This window comes from Hylobates moloch, unplaced genomic scaffold (genome assembly GCF_009828535.3).
Source record: "Hylobates moloch isolate HMO894 unplaced genomic scaffold, HMol_V3 SCAFFOLD_3, whole genome shotgun sequence".
Lineage (NCBI taxonomy): Eukaryota > Metazoa > Chordata > Mammalia > Primates > Hylobatidae > Hylobates > Hylobates moloch.
In genome coordinates, this window is record NW_026652278.1 from 136,186,241 (window position 1) to 136,202,218 (window position 15,978).

The window sequence follows — 15,978 nt, forward strand, 5'->3', positions numbered from 1 at the left end:
AAGACCTGGACCAGTTTTTAGAGGAATAGAGTCAACCTGTTTATTGGAATAACCCTGTATTTATTACATGAACATTTAGTCTCCTTTTGAATGATTTTTTTTTCAGTATGTAGTTTAGTGGACAACTGTCACTATAAAATATTGGTAACTTGCAAGATTTCTAAAGTTGTTATAACCTACAGGAAAATTATTTACTATATTTGAATTCATATTCTCATTCATTTAGCAGAAATGTTTGATCTCCTGTGTGCTAGGCACAGGTTCAGCCACTGGAATGAACAAAAATTCCTACCCTCATGATGGATGGAGTACATTCTACTTGGGGAGGGGAAAAATGTGTGTGTGTTTGTAGAGAGACAGAATATACATACACACACCCATGATAGATGTGTGCATATACACCAGATATATATATATGGAATATATAGTATGTTGTATAGTTGAGCTAGGGAGAAAAATAAAGCAAGAAGGATGAAGAGGCAGTTGGGTGTATTTTTCGGTAGTGTATATTGTGGTAGGGTAGTTACAGAAGGCTCACTGAGAAATAGTAAAGATTGGAAGGAGTAAGCCATGTAATTCTAGGGGGAATAGCATTACAGGCAGAAAGTACCAAGATCCTAAAGCAAGAACATGCCTGGCATGTGCTAGGAACAACAAAGAGCCAATGTAGCTGGAGCCATACTACAAGAGCTAGAGTAGTTAGAGATGAGATCAGAAAGTTAACAGAGGCTGATCAATGCCTCATTGATTATTTTCAGGACTTTGGCATTTGCTCAGATTGAGAGTGAAGCCATTGCAGGATTTTAAATAGAAGAGTGACATGATCTAGCTTACTCCTTAAAAGGCTTACTATGGTTCCTGTGTTGAGAATGAACTGTTGAGGGTTAGAGTGGAAAGAGATGAGAGTAAAAGCAAAGAGATCTGTTAGGAAGCTATTTGAGTAATGCTGGTAAGAGATGATAATGATAGCGTACACCAAACTCATGAGAAGAGATCAGATTCTGGATATTTTATAGCTTCAATGGGATTTGCTATTATTAGGTGGAAAAGAAAATGACTTCAAGGATTTGGGCCTGAGCAAATGGAAGACTGGAGTTGCCATCTAACAAAATGGGCAAGACTGCTGAAATTTTGGTGAGGATTTCAGGAGCTTAGTTGGGAGATTCCTCTTAAGCCTTCCAGAGATGATAGGTGGGCAGGAAGGGTTCAAGAGAGGTATCCTGACTAAAGATAGAAATTTGGAAATTTGTAGTTTATAAATGGAATTTAAACCTATGAGGCCAGAATAGAACAACTTGGGGAATGAGTATATGTGGAAAAAAATGACCAAGTCTTAGAGCACTCTCTGCATTTAGAAGCCTGGGAGATGAAGATGAGTGACCAGGAAAGTAGTGGAAAAACCGGGTTAGTGTTGTATCCTAAAACCAAGTTAAGAAAGGGTTTTTATCTAGTAGGAAAAATGTTTGTTTGTGTCAGATGCAATTGATTGGTCAGGTGAATTAAGGTCTGATAACCATTTGTTTTAGCCATGTGAAGAACAACGATGGCTCAACAAGTTTTGATTAAATGATGGGCTCTAGAGCCTAGAATGGATTCCAGAGAGCATGTAGGGAGAAATTTGAGACATTGAGTATAAGCAACTCTTTGAAGTAGTCTTGAAGAAGGAGAAATAAAGCAGTGGGAGACGATGGGGTCAGGTAATAGAATTCCTGAATGCTGATAAGAATGAGCCAGTGGAGAGAATAATTGATGAAGTTAAAGACAGAAGGGAGAATTGTTCGGACATTCTTACGGAATGTCTTCTAGTGTACAAATGGTCTTAGCTAGGGAAATACATACAGTGTGATTGCTGATTGGCATAAGGCTCCATTTGAGATGATTAATTTAAAGGGAGACTAGTCAGCAGGTTTTGTGTTTTTTTTCCCTACCCATTTTCAGCTCTGTGTGTGCAGGTGAAGAGTCAAATTTAACCAAGATTGTGATTTAGGGTATTTTAGCTGGGTAAGAAGGAAAATAAAAACACCAAGAGCTGAGGGACAGTGGAAATATGATAGAATCAAGAGATAATGAAAGGTTTGAAGAATGGAGGAATCAGGGTTGTTAGATTGTTGTGTAGTAAGTGGTGAACTGAAAAGATAAGAGTGGCGGTTGGAGAATGGAGTATTTGAAGTTGAGGTTATAGAAGAATTGCAATTACTGGTAATGATAAGGTCTAGGATGTAACCAGAAAAAATGAATGGCTATGGTAAGGTAGAAGACAAGCTGTTTGAGGAGATGGGGTTAAATGAGAGGACAGGAGGGTCATCTGTGAGCATATTGAAATCAAGAACTATGTCAGGAGTTGTAAAAGTGTGTGAAAGTTAACAGAGGGGCTGAAATCTTTAAGGAATGAAAGGGAGTGATCTGGTGGTCACTACTAACTAAAGCAGTTAGATAGTTGAGATGCAAAACTTTTTAGGGAGGAGGGAGAGATAATAGTCTAGGACAGCATTGAGGAGCAAGATCTCTTATCCCTATCCAAGCCTAATGATATTGATGGGTGTGAAAAAGACTTGAGATGTCTACAAAGAGAAGCAGTCTATCAAAAAAAAAAAAATCAAGATTGATTATCACAGTAAGAAAAAAACAACATGATGTCTTTCTAAATGGAGAGTCTTGGTTTCAGATTCATTCGTTACATATTGGAATAAACTTGAGTATTAAAGCACCTTTTGGAATTTTTCACTTTAATCACCATTCTAAGGAAATTAATTTCTGAACCACTAAGCCCAGTATTGTAAAAGATTTTTAAGTTCACTTTGATCTTAATGTTGTGTAGTTGATTAAATTGGAATATCAAGACTTACAAAAGCTTTAAAAGTGAGCATAGTATATACATATAGTTACTTGGTCTCCTTTTAATTTCATTGCTATTATGATTATTTGCCATTTCTGGCAGTGTCATTATAGTCAGATGTACACGACGTGAAGTAATGCTTAGTTTGGGGGAAGAGCTTGTGGGATTTCCCCCATCCTGCTTCCCTTTATTCAGTTTTCCTGGCTATTAATAATTCTTTTTCCATTAGAGCTTTAGATTTGCTTTGTCTGGATGGGTTGGGTTTTTTTTTTTTTTTTTTTTTTTTGAGACTGGGTCTCACTCTCATCCAGGCTGGAGTGCAGTGGTGTGATCTCGGCTCACTGTAACCTCCACCTCATAGGCTCAGGTAATCCTCTCACCTCAGCCTCCGGAATAGCTGGGACCGCAGGCGCACACCACCACATGTCTGGGGTTCCTTTGTTTGTTTTTTCTCATGAGATTGAATTAAATATATAAATTCAAGAAGGGTTTAAATCTGTGATATTAACTATTCTTTATTATAAAAACAGAGATAGCATGTCATTTGTTCAGGTCATTTATGTCATTCAGTGTTGTTTTAAAGTTTTCTTGTGTATATATCTTGTTGAGTGTGTATATATATATATATATTTATATATATATATATATTCCTAGATATTTTCTTTTTGTCGCTATTGTAAATGGCATTTTTTTCTTTCCTTATATAAATCTTCTGATTAAAGTATATATGTAAAATTTGATTTTCCCAACCTTACTAGATTATAGATTATTTTACAATTTTTACAATTGTCAAAATTTATATTTTTTTTGCAGATAATCATTTCATCTCCATATAATGATCATTTATGTTTTCCTGTCTTTCATGTATGCAAATTAGTTCCCTTAACTAATTGCATTGAATTTGTTGATTTTTCTTTCATAGAAGAGCTGGATAATCTTTCACACAGTTATGGCAGACAAATTAACGAGAATTGCTATTGTCAACCATGACAAATGTAAACCTAAGAAATGTCGACAGGAATGCAAAAAGAGTTGTCCTGTAGTTCGAATGGGTAAGCTGTTCTGTGGATCATTTAAGTATAAAAGAAAACCACGAAAGAAATCAACTGGTTTGATAATTCTTTACGGACATTAGCATAAACTTTGTGTTCACCATTAGTTTCATAAAACTGTGAAGACAAGAAAAGTAGTTTGTTCTAAATTTCTTTTATTGCTTTGTGACTAAAGGATCCTATTTTTTAAAGAAAGACCAAATTGTAGAATAATACGTCAATATTTAAAAGTGTATGGGATGTGCACTCAAAGCAGAGTTCAGCTTACTGATCTTGAAATCTACAAAATCTTATAATTACTTTAATATTATATATAGTAATTAATTACTATAATTAATGGGGGAAGGGTTACAGTAAACTTTGACAGTATTTTCATATTTAAAAAATGAACAAAGGGCTGAAGACTATTCATAAGGTTTAACTATATTTTGAAGATCAGATAAATTTCCAACAATTCAGTTGAAAAATTATTGGTAGTCGTTAAGGGCTATGTTAAGTAATTGTGAATATACGAATGAGGCATAGAATTACTGAGTCTTAGAATTACTGAAACTTAGAAACTTTAGTTGTCATCTGTTATTGTCTCCTTTGCTATTCAGAAATTCCATTATCCCTAATACCATGTTTAATTTTAGCTGTATGTTAGATGACTGCATACCTTTTTGGAGTTTTACTGATCTAGCTACAATTGTTCATTCTTTTAATGGTCTACCTTACCATTTTCAAGACGTATTTTGTTTTATGAATTTAAAATTTAGGTTAATCAGCTTAAAAATATTTCAGGATATGTCATACTTTTACTAGCATATTTTCTTCCCCAGTAGTAAATTAAGTAAAATAAATATATGTTAAAGTCATCTCCCTGCTGCCAAACAAGGATATTCATATAAGTGATTAGAAATCTGTCCCCACAAAGCACTGATTTAAGGCATTATCTCAAATGTATTTCTTTGTGTGGCCTTTGTTTTTGAATATCTGCTTCTGTATGGAAATTTAGAACCAGCATTGCCTAAATAACAGTGTTCGGAAAATTAGAAGATAAAGGAAATGGCTTAATTATATCTTTTCCTTTACCAGGAAAATTATGCATAGAGGTTACACCCCAGAGCAAAATAGCATGGATTTCTGAAACTCTTTGTATTGGTTGTGGTATCTGTATTAAGGTAAGCAATATTTTATTTACTGGATCAAACATGTCACCTAAAACTGAAATCTGAAAATTCTGGATACTATCCTATAACTACTTTAAGTGAGGCAAAGTATAAAGCAAATGAATAGAGAATGTAAATTTAGGAAAGTGGTATTCTAATATCAGTGACGTTGCTTTTTTAAATTAATTAAACCACCCTTTTTAAAAGTTATTCTTGCTGTACTCAACTTTATAAAGCCATTTCCAACTAAAATTTCTCTTTTTTCACCTTTTTATAAGGACATTACATCACATTACATGTTTCTTTCAAGTCTTATTGAATTTTAAATTCACACCTTTTAAATAGAAATGCACACAGCCAAAAATTTTAAAATTTAACCTAATTCTTAAGTGTTTCTTCTGCTGTATTACACATGCTTCTATTGCATTTTTCCCAATAGTATACTTAAAATAGCTCAATTATTAATAGTTTTTGTTGCCTTGAATAGTTTGATTAGGCTTTTGACTCATGAATGGTAAATTTCCAACTTTAGTTCATAAAAGAAATTTAGGAGCTAATGTGTAACATACTTAATTTAGATCTTTCTGTTTGTAGATATTATAAAAAGGAGCTTCACCAGAGTTCAGATACCACGCTATTGTTCAGATAAATCGTGTATAATTCACATTGGTTTCTGAATCCTTGTTTAAGTATCCAGAAAGATTTTATGGATACCTGAAACATTTTCACTTGCTTTGAAAATATAAACAGGAAGCATTCCTTGCAGCAAATATTTACTAATCTCTTATTAGATACCTGCCTTTATCCTGGGTGCTGGGAATCTGGTTTTGAGCAATATAGTATCTATTCTCTCTCTTTGCTGCTGTAAGAAAATTAGATTAATTTAAATTTTAAATTTTGGATATACACTTGAGTGGCTAAAAACATACTAATGAGATGGTCCTCTTTGAGGGTGGAGAAGTAATGTATAATTCCTGAACACTAAGATATTATAATGCACCTCATATATGAACAGTGGTTTTTTTTCCTTGTAGAATTAAGAAGCTTAAGTCATTTGCAGCATATAAGCATTGTATGTACATTTAAGAGAAGAGGATAATGGAGGTATCTCCACTGTCCTCCACTATGTTATAGAAAAATATAAGTTGTAAAAATTTAATAGTTTTTGTTAGAGGGTGGAAATTACTTTATTAGAAAACGGGTAATTATCTGTTTTTATAATGTATAAAATGGAAATTCCCTGGAATCTCTAAACACGGAAACTTTGAATCAGTCCCCTGAGCTCATTGAACACATCTGCTGAACAGATCTCTAATAATATGAGGTTATAATTTTTGCATGTACCTCTGTAGTTGTCTGTACTTAGAAAAATTTTTCTAGCCACGTTACCACTCTTAAATAACCTTCCTGTTTTTGCTATTCTTGTTCCTTGGACAGTCATCTTATAGTCAAATGTTATTTGAATAAGCCTATGTGTTTTGTTTTGTTTTTTAATGTGAATTGACTCCGAGAATTCAAGTATGTTATTCACATAAGATAGATAAAAGTCATAATGGAAAGACATTAATCCCTGGTCTGTGCAAATATGCAAGCTCTTGGTGGGGTGGAAATAGCCAAAAAAGGATAAGATCCATGACCTCAAATGACTTTACAAGGTAGAACAGGAAGTATACAAGGGCAGGAATAATTGAAGGAAACAGAGGGAGAACATCTGTTTTGGAAAGAATATGAAGTCATATATTCAGTGACTTTTTTGTTGACTTGCCTCTTAGCCTCCCCTTATCTAATATGTTTTAACAAAACCAAACGAAGAACCTCAAGTTCTACAAGGATTTTCAATAAGTATTAAGCACTCTTTAAATGTATAGGATTATGCCCAACACTAAAGGGAATATCAAGTTGCAGCTGACCCATGAAATCACAGGTTCAAACTGTGCAGATCTACATACACGTGTATTTTTTCCCCCAACCAAATGCCAATTGGAAATAGAGTATTTGCAGGATGCAAAACCATTTTAGAAAGGGCTTTTTGTTTATTCAGGTTCTCCAGGGCTGACTGCAGGACTTGAGTATGTGCCAATTTTTTGGTGTACTTGGCAGTCCTGGAACAATTTTCCCCACATATACTGAGAGACAATTGATATAATTCTAATGTTCAAGGAACCTTTTATTTTAAGTAAAGAGTAAAAGGAAATGAAACAACATTTCACATATTTATGAAATCATGTTTAGAAGATTGCTTATAAAAATATTTTTAATCCATTTTAGTTATGTGTACATGTCTACAAATTAATACAAAAATTAATTCTTTACATAACAGAAATGCCCCTTTGGCGCCTTATCAATTGTCAATCTACCAAGCAACTTGGAAAAAGAAACCACACATCGATATTGTGCCAATGCCTTCAAACTTCACAGGTATATTTTCACATCAAGATTCCTCTTCTGTCAAGTTAAGAGTAAAATACATTTGGGATTTTAAGAGAAATGCAGAAATTGGGGGGAAATGCTATTAACCAGTCACTAAAGGAAAATACAATATTATAACATCATGCAGAATCATACTGTATATGTCTGTGGTTCATTCTGGCTAACATTACAATTACCTATGGGACTTTTTAAAGTTACTAATGCCCAGGTTTCAGCCCAGTTTAATTACATCATAGGGTCTGGACCTTAGTATATTGAAAAAGTCCCAGGTGACTCTAATATACAACTGGGACTGAGAGTCACTGTTGTTCCTAGTACCCTTGTCCCCAAAATAACTTTTAAGGGAACTTGCCTTTGATTTTGTTTATCTATTAATGTTATGATCTACAGAGAATATCACTTTGAGTTTGGACATGTATTATTAAGTCACAAATCCTTAGTTTGGGATTTTTATCTGCTGAACACTAACACTTTGAATCTAGGAGTCTAGATTTTACTAATAAAAAAGTATTTCTCAACCTGCCAGCTTTAAGGGGCCTACTGCAGCAGGGAGAATGAAGTGGAATATTTCTGGTTGATGTGGCACTTCTCTCCTTGTAAGTAAATGGCAGGCCAGAAAAGAAGGACATTGTGAGGATGCACCTGCAATGTAATTTTGTACCAGAGCATTTTATTATACATTAAAACTGGGCCTTATATGTAAAGAGGAAATTTACTTTAGGATGGACTTTGAAAACTGAATAAATAAAACTTGTAGTAATGTTGTTTAAGGATGCATTTCTAACAATTAACAGTGTAAGTTAATCTTGGCTGTTTTTTTTCTAATAGCCAATAATATCTGGCATATATTTCTTAGCTTATTAATGGATGTGCGTGAAGTGCAAGTGCATTAAAATATATCATTCTGATGTTATGTGGCTTTTTCTATGTAAATCTGAGTTGTTTTATTATTTTTGTATACTTGTAACAGGTTGCCGATCCCTCGTCCGGGTGAAGTTTTGGGATTAGTTGGAACTAATGGTATTGGAAAGTCAACTGCTTTAAAAATTTTAGCAGGAAAACAAAAGCCAAACCTTGGAAAGTACGACGTATGTATTATCACCTTATAAAAATTAATATCAGTTTTATGAGATTTTTGGGGGGGTGATATGTATATTTTTAAAATATTCTTATTTTCAAGATTATTTATGGAATTAATGCTGAGAAATTTATAAACAAAGCTCTTTTGTACTTTTTAACTAAAAATCGGTTAATGTTACTTAACTGAAAATTGTGAGTTGTTAAGCCTTGATCTGAAACAGAATTCTGCTTGATTCTGCTGTATTACACACGTTTCTATTTAATTTGTCCCAATAATGTAAAAATAGCTCAATTAGTTTTTGTTGCAGTCAATAGTTTGATTAGGCTTTGGACTCATGAATGGTAAATTTCCAACTTTAGTACAGAAAGAAATTTAGGAGCCACTGTGTAATGTTCTTAAGTTAGATATTTTTAATTGTAGATATTATAAAATGGAGCTTCACCAGAGTGTGGATGCCACCCTATTAATTGTTCAAATGAATCATAAGTGTATTTTACTTTTCATTTCTGAATCCTTGGTTAAATATCCAGAAAGATTTCTTGGATACCTGAAAACATTTTCACTTGTTTTGAAAATATGAGCAGGAAACATTCCTTCCAGCTTAACCTCTTATTAGATGCCCTTCTGTGTCCTAGGTGCTATGAATCTGCTTTTGAATAACATAATACCTGTTCTGTTTTCTTTCTTTGCTGCTGTAGAGAAATGAGACTTTTATTAATTATGTTCGCCTCCAATCTTAAGTTAAAAGCCACAAGTGTTCTATTTGCATATATGTTCTATTTCCTGTAGCATTCATCTTCGTCATTGTATTATTAAATTCACATGATTCTGTATTTTTTTTTTTTTTAGGATCCTCCTGACTGGCAAGAGATTTTGACTTATTTCCGTGGATCTGAATTACAAAATTACTTTACCAAGATTCTAGAAGATGACCTAAAAGCCATCATAAAACCTCAATATGTAGACCAGATTCCTAAGGCTGCAAAGGTTGGTTTTTGATAGAGGGAACTTCACGGATATTGGTAGAAGTATAAAAGATATATCAAAATAAACTTGTTTTACTTTGTGATTCTTTTTAATATTGAAAGAAAATAGTAACTATTTTTGATATATTGTGGCAGGGGACAGTGGGATCTATTTTGGACCGAAAAGATGAAACAAAGACACAGGCAGTTGTATGTCAGCAGCTTGGTAAGTGTTTATTTTGTGTGTGTGTGAATATATATTTATTTATTTTTTGAGACGGAGTTTCGCTCTTGTTGCCCAGGCTGGGGTGCAATGGTGCAACCTCTGCTTACCAGAACCTCTGCCTCCTGGGTTCAAGCGATACTCCTGCCTCAGCCTCCCAAGTAGCTGGGATTACAGGCATGTGCCACCACGCCCAGCTAATTTTTTGTATTTTTAGTAGTGACCGGGTTTCTCCATGTCGGTCAGGCTGGTCTCAAACTCCCACCCGCCTCAGCCTCCCAAAGTGCTAGGATTACAGGCGTGAGCCACTGCACCCAGCCATTTTGTGTATATATTTCAATAGGCCCCGAACTTAAGTGATGGAAGTACACATCTTTATGTGGATTACTGAAAATCTCCAGCAATTGTTATATTTAAACAATTTTCAACTGAAATAGCATTCAAACTTCAAATGATGACATGCAGTATACGTTTTACCTGGAAGAGGTGAAATACATTGAGCACAATGCCTCTATGTTCTTTGTAGATTTAACCCACCTAAAAGAACGAAATGTTGAAGATCTTTCAGGAGGAGAGTTGCAGAGATTTGCTTGTGCTGTCGTTTGCATACAGAAAGCTGATATGTAGGTTACTTTACAATTTTTGTTTATCTTCATCCGTATTGTAGAGTTTTCAGTTGTGATGCTGCTAATAGAGGAATGGTTTTGAGAGAAATTAGTAGAAATAGTATGTAAGTTCCTAAGTTTAAGATGTTGAAGCAGTTGTCTATCCACTACCCATTTTCCCTGTTACATTCACAGGGGAAAATATTTATTTATTTAGATAGTTTATAACTGATAGGTGCCAGAACTTTTTATATAAAGTCAGTTATTCATTATCTAAGCTCTCTTTTTTGAGACGAAGTCTCGCTGTGTTGCCCAGGCTGGAGTGCAGTGGCGTGATCGTGGCTCACTGCAAGCTCCACCTCCCAGGTTCACGCCATTCTCCTGCCTCAGCCTCCTGAGTAGCTAGGACTACAGGCGCCCACCACCACACCCGGCTAATTTTTTTTTGTATTTTTAGTAGAGACGGGGTTTCACCATGTTGGCCAGGTTGGTCTCGATCTCCTGACCTCATGATCCGCCCACCTCGGCCTCCCAAAGTGCTGGGATTACAGGCGTGAGCCACCACGCCTGGCCTAAGCCCTCTTTTTATGTGAAAACACTTAAGCTCTCCAGCCAGGCTAGCAAGCTTTTTAGTACCTGAAGCAAGATGCGAGGTCTTTTAAATCACTGTAGATCACTGTGGCATGCCATGTGAAAGAGAGGAGAGGAAAGTTTCCTTCCTACGTTTAGTGTCTCTCCTCCCAGATATTTATTGCTTCTTTTTCCACATTTCTGCCCTGTTGTCTGGTGAAGACTAACTCTTCCCACAAAGTATTCTATAAATTCTTGAAATACCCTCCAAAAAACTATGCTTAAATGCAGCTGACTTAAGAGAAAAGCTCTCCAAACTACTTGAGACTATATCAGAATGCTTTTTGTGAGGAGTTACCAATTTGTAAATTAGCCTAACCTGGTAGACCCTCGCCAGACTTGGTGTGTAATCTTGCTTTCTGTAATTTTTTTCCTTCTACTTCTGAACAGAATACAGAAATTTTTACCATTACAGATAGACTCTTCATTACTGTTGGAGATTTGTGTTGTGGTTAAATCAAAAGCTCTTGATACTACAGTGCTTTAAGATAATATGTAAGGTAGAATGTCTTGTCTTTCAAACTGATTATATTTGCTTTTTTTGTTTCATAGTTTCATGTTTGATGAGCCTTCTAGTTACCTAGATGTCAAGCAGCGTTTAAAGGCTGCTATTACTATACGATCTCTAATAAATCCAGATAGGTAAGTAGAGATCTGGCATATTACTGTGTTGTTTTGTTTGGAGATTTTTACAGATTTTTAAAGAAATATGTAAAGACACTGGGACTGTCAATGTGATGTACATATTTTTTATCTTGGTTGTTTATAGCTACCACGTAAATTTACCTTTCTTTACCTAGAACAGAGGTTCTCAGTGCAAGATTCATTTATTAACACCCCCGCTTCCAGGGAGCTTAGGAATATTCTGAAATTATATGCAAATTCCGAAGCTTTATAGGAAGCAGACCCTTAGCTTTTACCAGCTATCTTTCTCTCTCTCTCTCTCTCTCTCTCTCTCATTTTCACACACACACACACGCACGCACATGCTTAGAATTTATAAGGATCACTAGAGTAATTCTGGTTTTTCAGAATCTTGCTGGACAAAAGGAAAGAAAATTCATCATAATTTCTGTTAGTATTCAAAATACCCTGTGTTTATAGGGTGCTTTTGTAGTTTGTAGAGTTTTCAGATTCGTTACATCATTTGATCCTCATTAGTTATCTCGTAGGAATCTTTAGATGGTATTCCTATTTTGCAGATGAAGCACAAAGTCAAAAATCTAGTTGTTTGTTTTAGGTTACAAATTTACTGTATGACAAAGCTGTGATCAGACCCCAGGGGTTTTTTCTGTATATCATTTTCTATATTATACTGCCTCTTCTGACTTAACAATTTAATAAACATCCTTTTAAATACATGGCTCATCTTGCAAGAAAGCAAGAGAAATCCCAAATGGTCAAAAACTAAAGCATTAGAACTATAGAGGAGTAATAGGACCAGATGTTGATGGTTTCTGTAATAGGTCTTGGCTTTTAACATCCACTCATGGGCAAGAAGCAAGGCCTAGTATTGGATTTTCACACATAAAGTGCCAGGACTCTCAAAGGACTGCTTTCTCACTAAAAGGGCAAATTAGAAACAACTCGTCTATCATTGCATGGAAATGTCAAGAAAGCAAATATCTATCATTCACTGAGCTCCCTGGAAGTGAAGGAATCGCTCTCTTTCAAATCTCTATTCTTGGGCCAGCAGCTCGCCTGGCTGTGGAATTGAAATTTATATAACCAGCGGAATCTGTGAACCCTTCAAAGTGAGAAAGTAATATTTTTAAGGGGTCTGGAACTTTTATGGTACATAGCAGAAGCAACGAACCAATATGCTTTCAACCCTGGTTGCACAGGATTCCTATAGGTAATGGCTCACGAGGACGAGCTCAAATTGTAAATTATAAAATTTATAAATTAGAGGAGGAAACAGTCCGCAAATTAGCCAGCAGATATTATATGGCAGCAGGATTCAAGAACTTCAGGTGACATTCTAAGGGAGGCTATTAAATAATGTTCAAAATAAAATCTTTAAATAAAAGTATTCAAAACCCTAAGGATATAATGCTACTAAAAAAGCAATAGGTAGATGTTCAGAAACCCAGACAAATCTAGAAATTAAAAGCATGGTGACATTACAGATTCACTGGACATATTAGATGGGTGAGGGACAGCAGAAAAGTGCATTAGAAACCGGATCTTAGGGTCGGGCGCGGTGGCTCACGCTTGTAATCCCAGCACTTTGGGAGGCCGAGGCGGGCGGATCACGAGGTCAGGAGATCGAGACCACGGTGAAACCCCGTCTCTACTAAAAGTACAAAAAAAAAATTAGCCGGGCGTGGTGGCGGGCGCCTGTAGTCCCAGCTAGTCGGAGAGGCTGAGGCAGGAGAATGGCGTGAACCCGGGAGGCGGAGCTTGCAGTGAGCCAAGATTGCGCCACTGCACTCCAGCCTGGGCGACAGAGCGAGACTCCGTCTCAAAAAAAAAAAAAAAAAAAGAAAGAAACCGGATCTTAGGAAGTTACTAGAATACAGCAGAGAGAGAATAAAATTAAAATGTGGAAGGAAGGTTCAAAAACCTGGAGAATGTAATGAGGAAACTATTTACATATCTCATAAGAGTCTGAACAATAGTCATGAAAGGATTATGGCTGAGAACTGTTCAGAATTGATGAAAAATTCAGCTCCTTAGATTCAAGGAGCACAAGTTCTACAGATACTAAATAATTCATGTAGATACTTTGAAGTGAAACTTAGAATATCAGTGATAAAGAGACAATCTCTTGTGAGCCAAATAGAAGCCATAATTTTTACTCCATACACAGGCATTAAGAGCCTGGGCATTATCATAGGCTCTTTGGGGAAGGCAAGTGTAAAAATACAGTCCCAGTATTCAAGGACTTCACAATGTGGTAAAGAAAAATACACATTGTGGTAAAGAAAAGTATACACATGTACCATAGTCTTGAAAGGAATACACAAAGGTCACTAGTTCCCAAGTCACTTTTTATAAAAAGTATTTTTATAGCCCCTTTTTATACTAAAATGAAAGTCATAGATAATATCTATGTTCACATAAAACTTTAAAGATACCAAATAATGTCCTAACAATAAGAGGAAAACTAAAAGAAAATACTAGTTTACAGCCAGTATTTCAATGTGTAACTGTTTAGACACATCATTAGAAAACAAGGCATCAGGTACTTATATCGACTTATAATGAATAAATTTAAAATCAAAAGATCAGTAACTATTTTGTATAGTTGCAATAGGAAAGTGAAATAAATAAGTGTAGATGGACCTCGAGGGAGAAAAAAACTAGTAAGAAAAAGTAATACTACCCAAGACTTTCCTATATTATAAGAGAGAGGACAGTAACTTTAATTGTAATAGGGATAACATGGTAAGACAGATTGGCATGACAACGTAGAGAAAGTTTTTAAGGCATTTCACAAATGGGCTGGTCTTACAGGTATAAGGTTAAGATCTCTATGTAGTGATAGATTGATGATAAAGAGTCATAGGAAGTATATCTCCATTCTGAAATTTGATGTGTCAAGGCATACATTCAATCTTTAATGCCATAAAAAGATTTTGGAGATCATATCCTTGGATAATGAAAAATAGAGGATGCATTGGACAAAAGAATAGAGATTTAAGAAGTTTTATAGAGTTTGACCTCAGAACATTATCAGTAACATTGAAGACTAAGAGATAGCCCCAAATTAACTGTAGAGTATACATTTTTTACAACCTAGATTCCTTACTATGCTACAGATTTGTATTTCTTCCCAGCTTCTCAGAAAACAGAATGGCTGACCTAAATCATTTTTATATTTTGGACTTCTGTCTCCATAACCTCCATTTGAAGGTTGGGGCTGGGGGCAGGAAGTTTGACCTATTTTTTTCTTCTTTTCAAAGCAAAGTAAAAGCCAGTACGTAATACAATGCTCCCTCACACTGGCTGTTTAAGGAAAATAGGATTTTAAGAGTAGAGAAGTATTCCATGTAATGGATTAGTGCCAACAAAGACACCGATGCAAGATGAGTATCACCAGCTCACCAGGGTGATTTCCCATTTTTACTGATAACTACCACCATTGTGGTAGAAAACATTTCCTCTTAATTATCCCTTTTCATCTTAGACCTGCTCTTCTTTTCCATTGTTACTTTTTTTTTCTTGCCAGATTACTCCTGAAATGTTTTCTCATTTCATTCCCTTACTCTAGAATTGTGCTGTAGCCTCTAGACAAACATCCTTATTTAAATTTTAATTGAAATTAAAATTTTATTTCATCAAACTAGCAACATTCAACTTATGGCTAGTAGTCACTATATGGGACAACATAGAGATAGAACATTTTCATAATTTTAGAAAGTTCTGGACAGTGCTATTTCAGAACCTGCTACTATCTTCCTCATTTCCAATTAGTTCATATTCTTCATTTTGTCATTCAAAATGACAGGTGTCTGTTAGTACATAGTGTAAGACTAAAGATTACAGAGGTGCTAAAATGTATTAAGAGTCTCCTTTAAGATGTTTATGAGCAAGTTATAGGGGTAATCACAAATAATAAAAGTCCAAGTATCAGTCCAAATACTTGTTAACACCAGTATTCAAGAGTGAGGGGGAAAGCTCATTTGCATATTAAGAAAAGTATTCCCATAGCAAGTTGGATTTGAGATGGACCTTAAAGGGTTAAGCGGGATTCAGCAGGTAAAAATCTAGGCAGGAGACTGCTTAGGAAAAGAATAGCTTCTTAGACACCAGAGAAGTAGAGAAGTGGTTTATTTGAGAAAAAAGATGCATTCTTCAGTGTTTCCTGTGTATAAGCTAAGTAATAGAAAGATAGTAGCTAAAGTTTTAGAAAGCGTTGAAAGTCTAAGTCTAATTAATTTAAGGGATTAATTTCATTTGGAATTGAGACCCACATCAGGGGACCTAAAGAAAATGAGATATGAAAGAAATACGAGGGCCTGAACTAGAATTTAGGCAAAGAAGAAAACGGGTGAAATTG

At 35.2% G+C, this 15,978-nt stretch overlaps 1 protein-coding gene across 2 annotated transcripts in view; it reads left to right on the forward strand.

Annotated features, from left to right (window-relative positions):
- Positions 1-15,978, forward strand: part of ABCE1 (ATP binding cassette subfamily E member 1) — a 30,028-nt gene that overhangs the window by 2,071 nt on the left and 11,979 nt on the right. Inside the window, exons 2-9 of one of the 2 annotated variants that reach the window (XM_032147792.2) lie at positions 3,759-3,888; positions 4,966-5,051; positions 7,360-7,457; positions 8,440-8,557; positions 9,400-9,537; positions 9,672-9,741; positions 10,265-10,361; positions 11,526-11,615. In XM_032147792.2, coding sequence (XP_032003683.1) covers positions 3,786-3,888; positions 4,966-5,051; positions 7,360-7,457; positions 8,440-8,557; positions 9,400-9,537; positions 9,672-9,741; positions 10,265-10,361; positions 11,526-11,615 — 800 coding nt within the window. In that variant the 5' untranslated portion in view covers positions 3,759-3,785. The remainder of the gene's footprint in view (positions 1-3,758; positions 3,889-4,965; positions 5,052-7,359; positions 7,458-8,439; positions 8,558-9,399; positions 9,538-9,671; positions 9,742-10,264; positions 10,362-11,525; positions 11,616-15,978) is intronic. The other variant, XM_032147800.2, reaches the window with a different exon arrangement.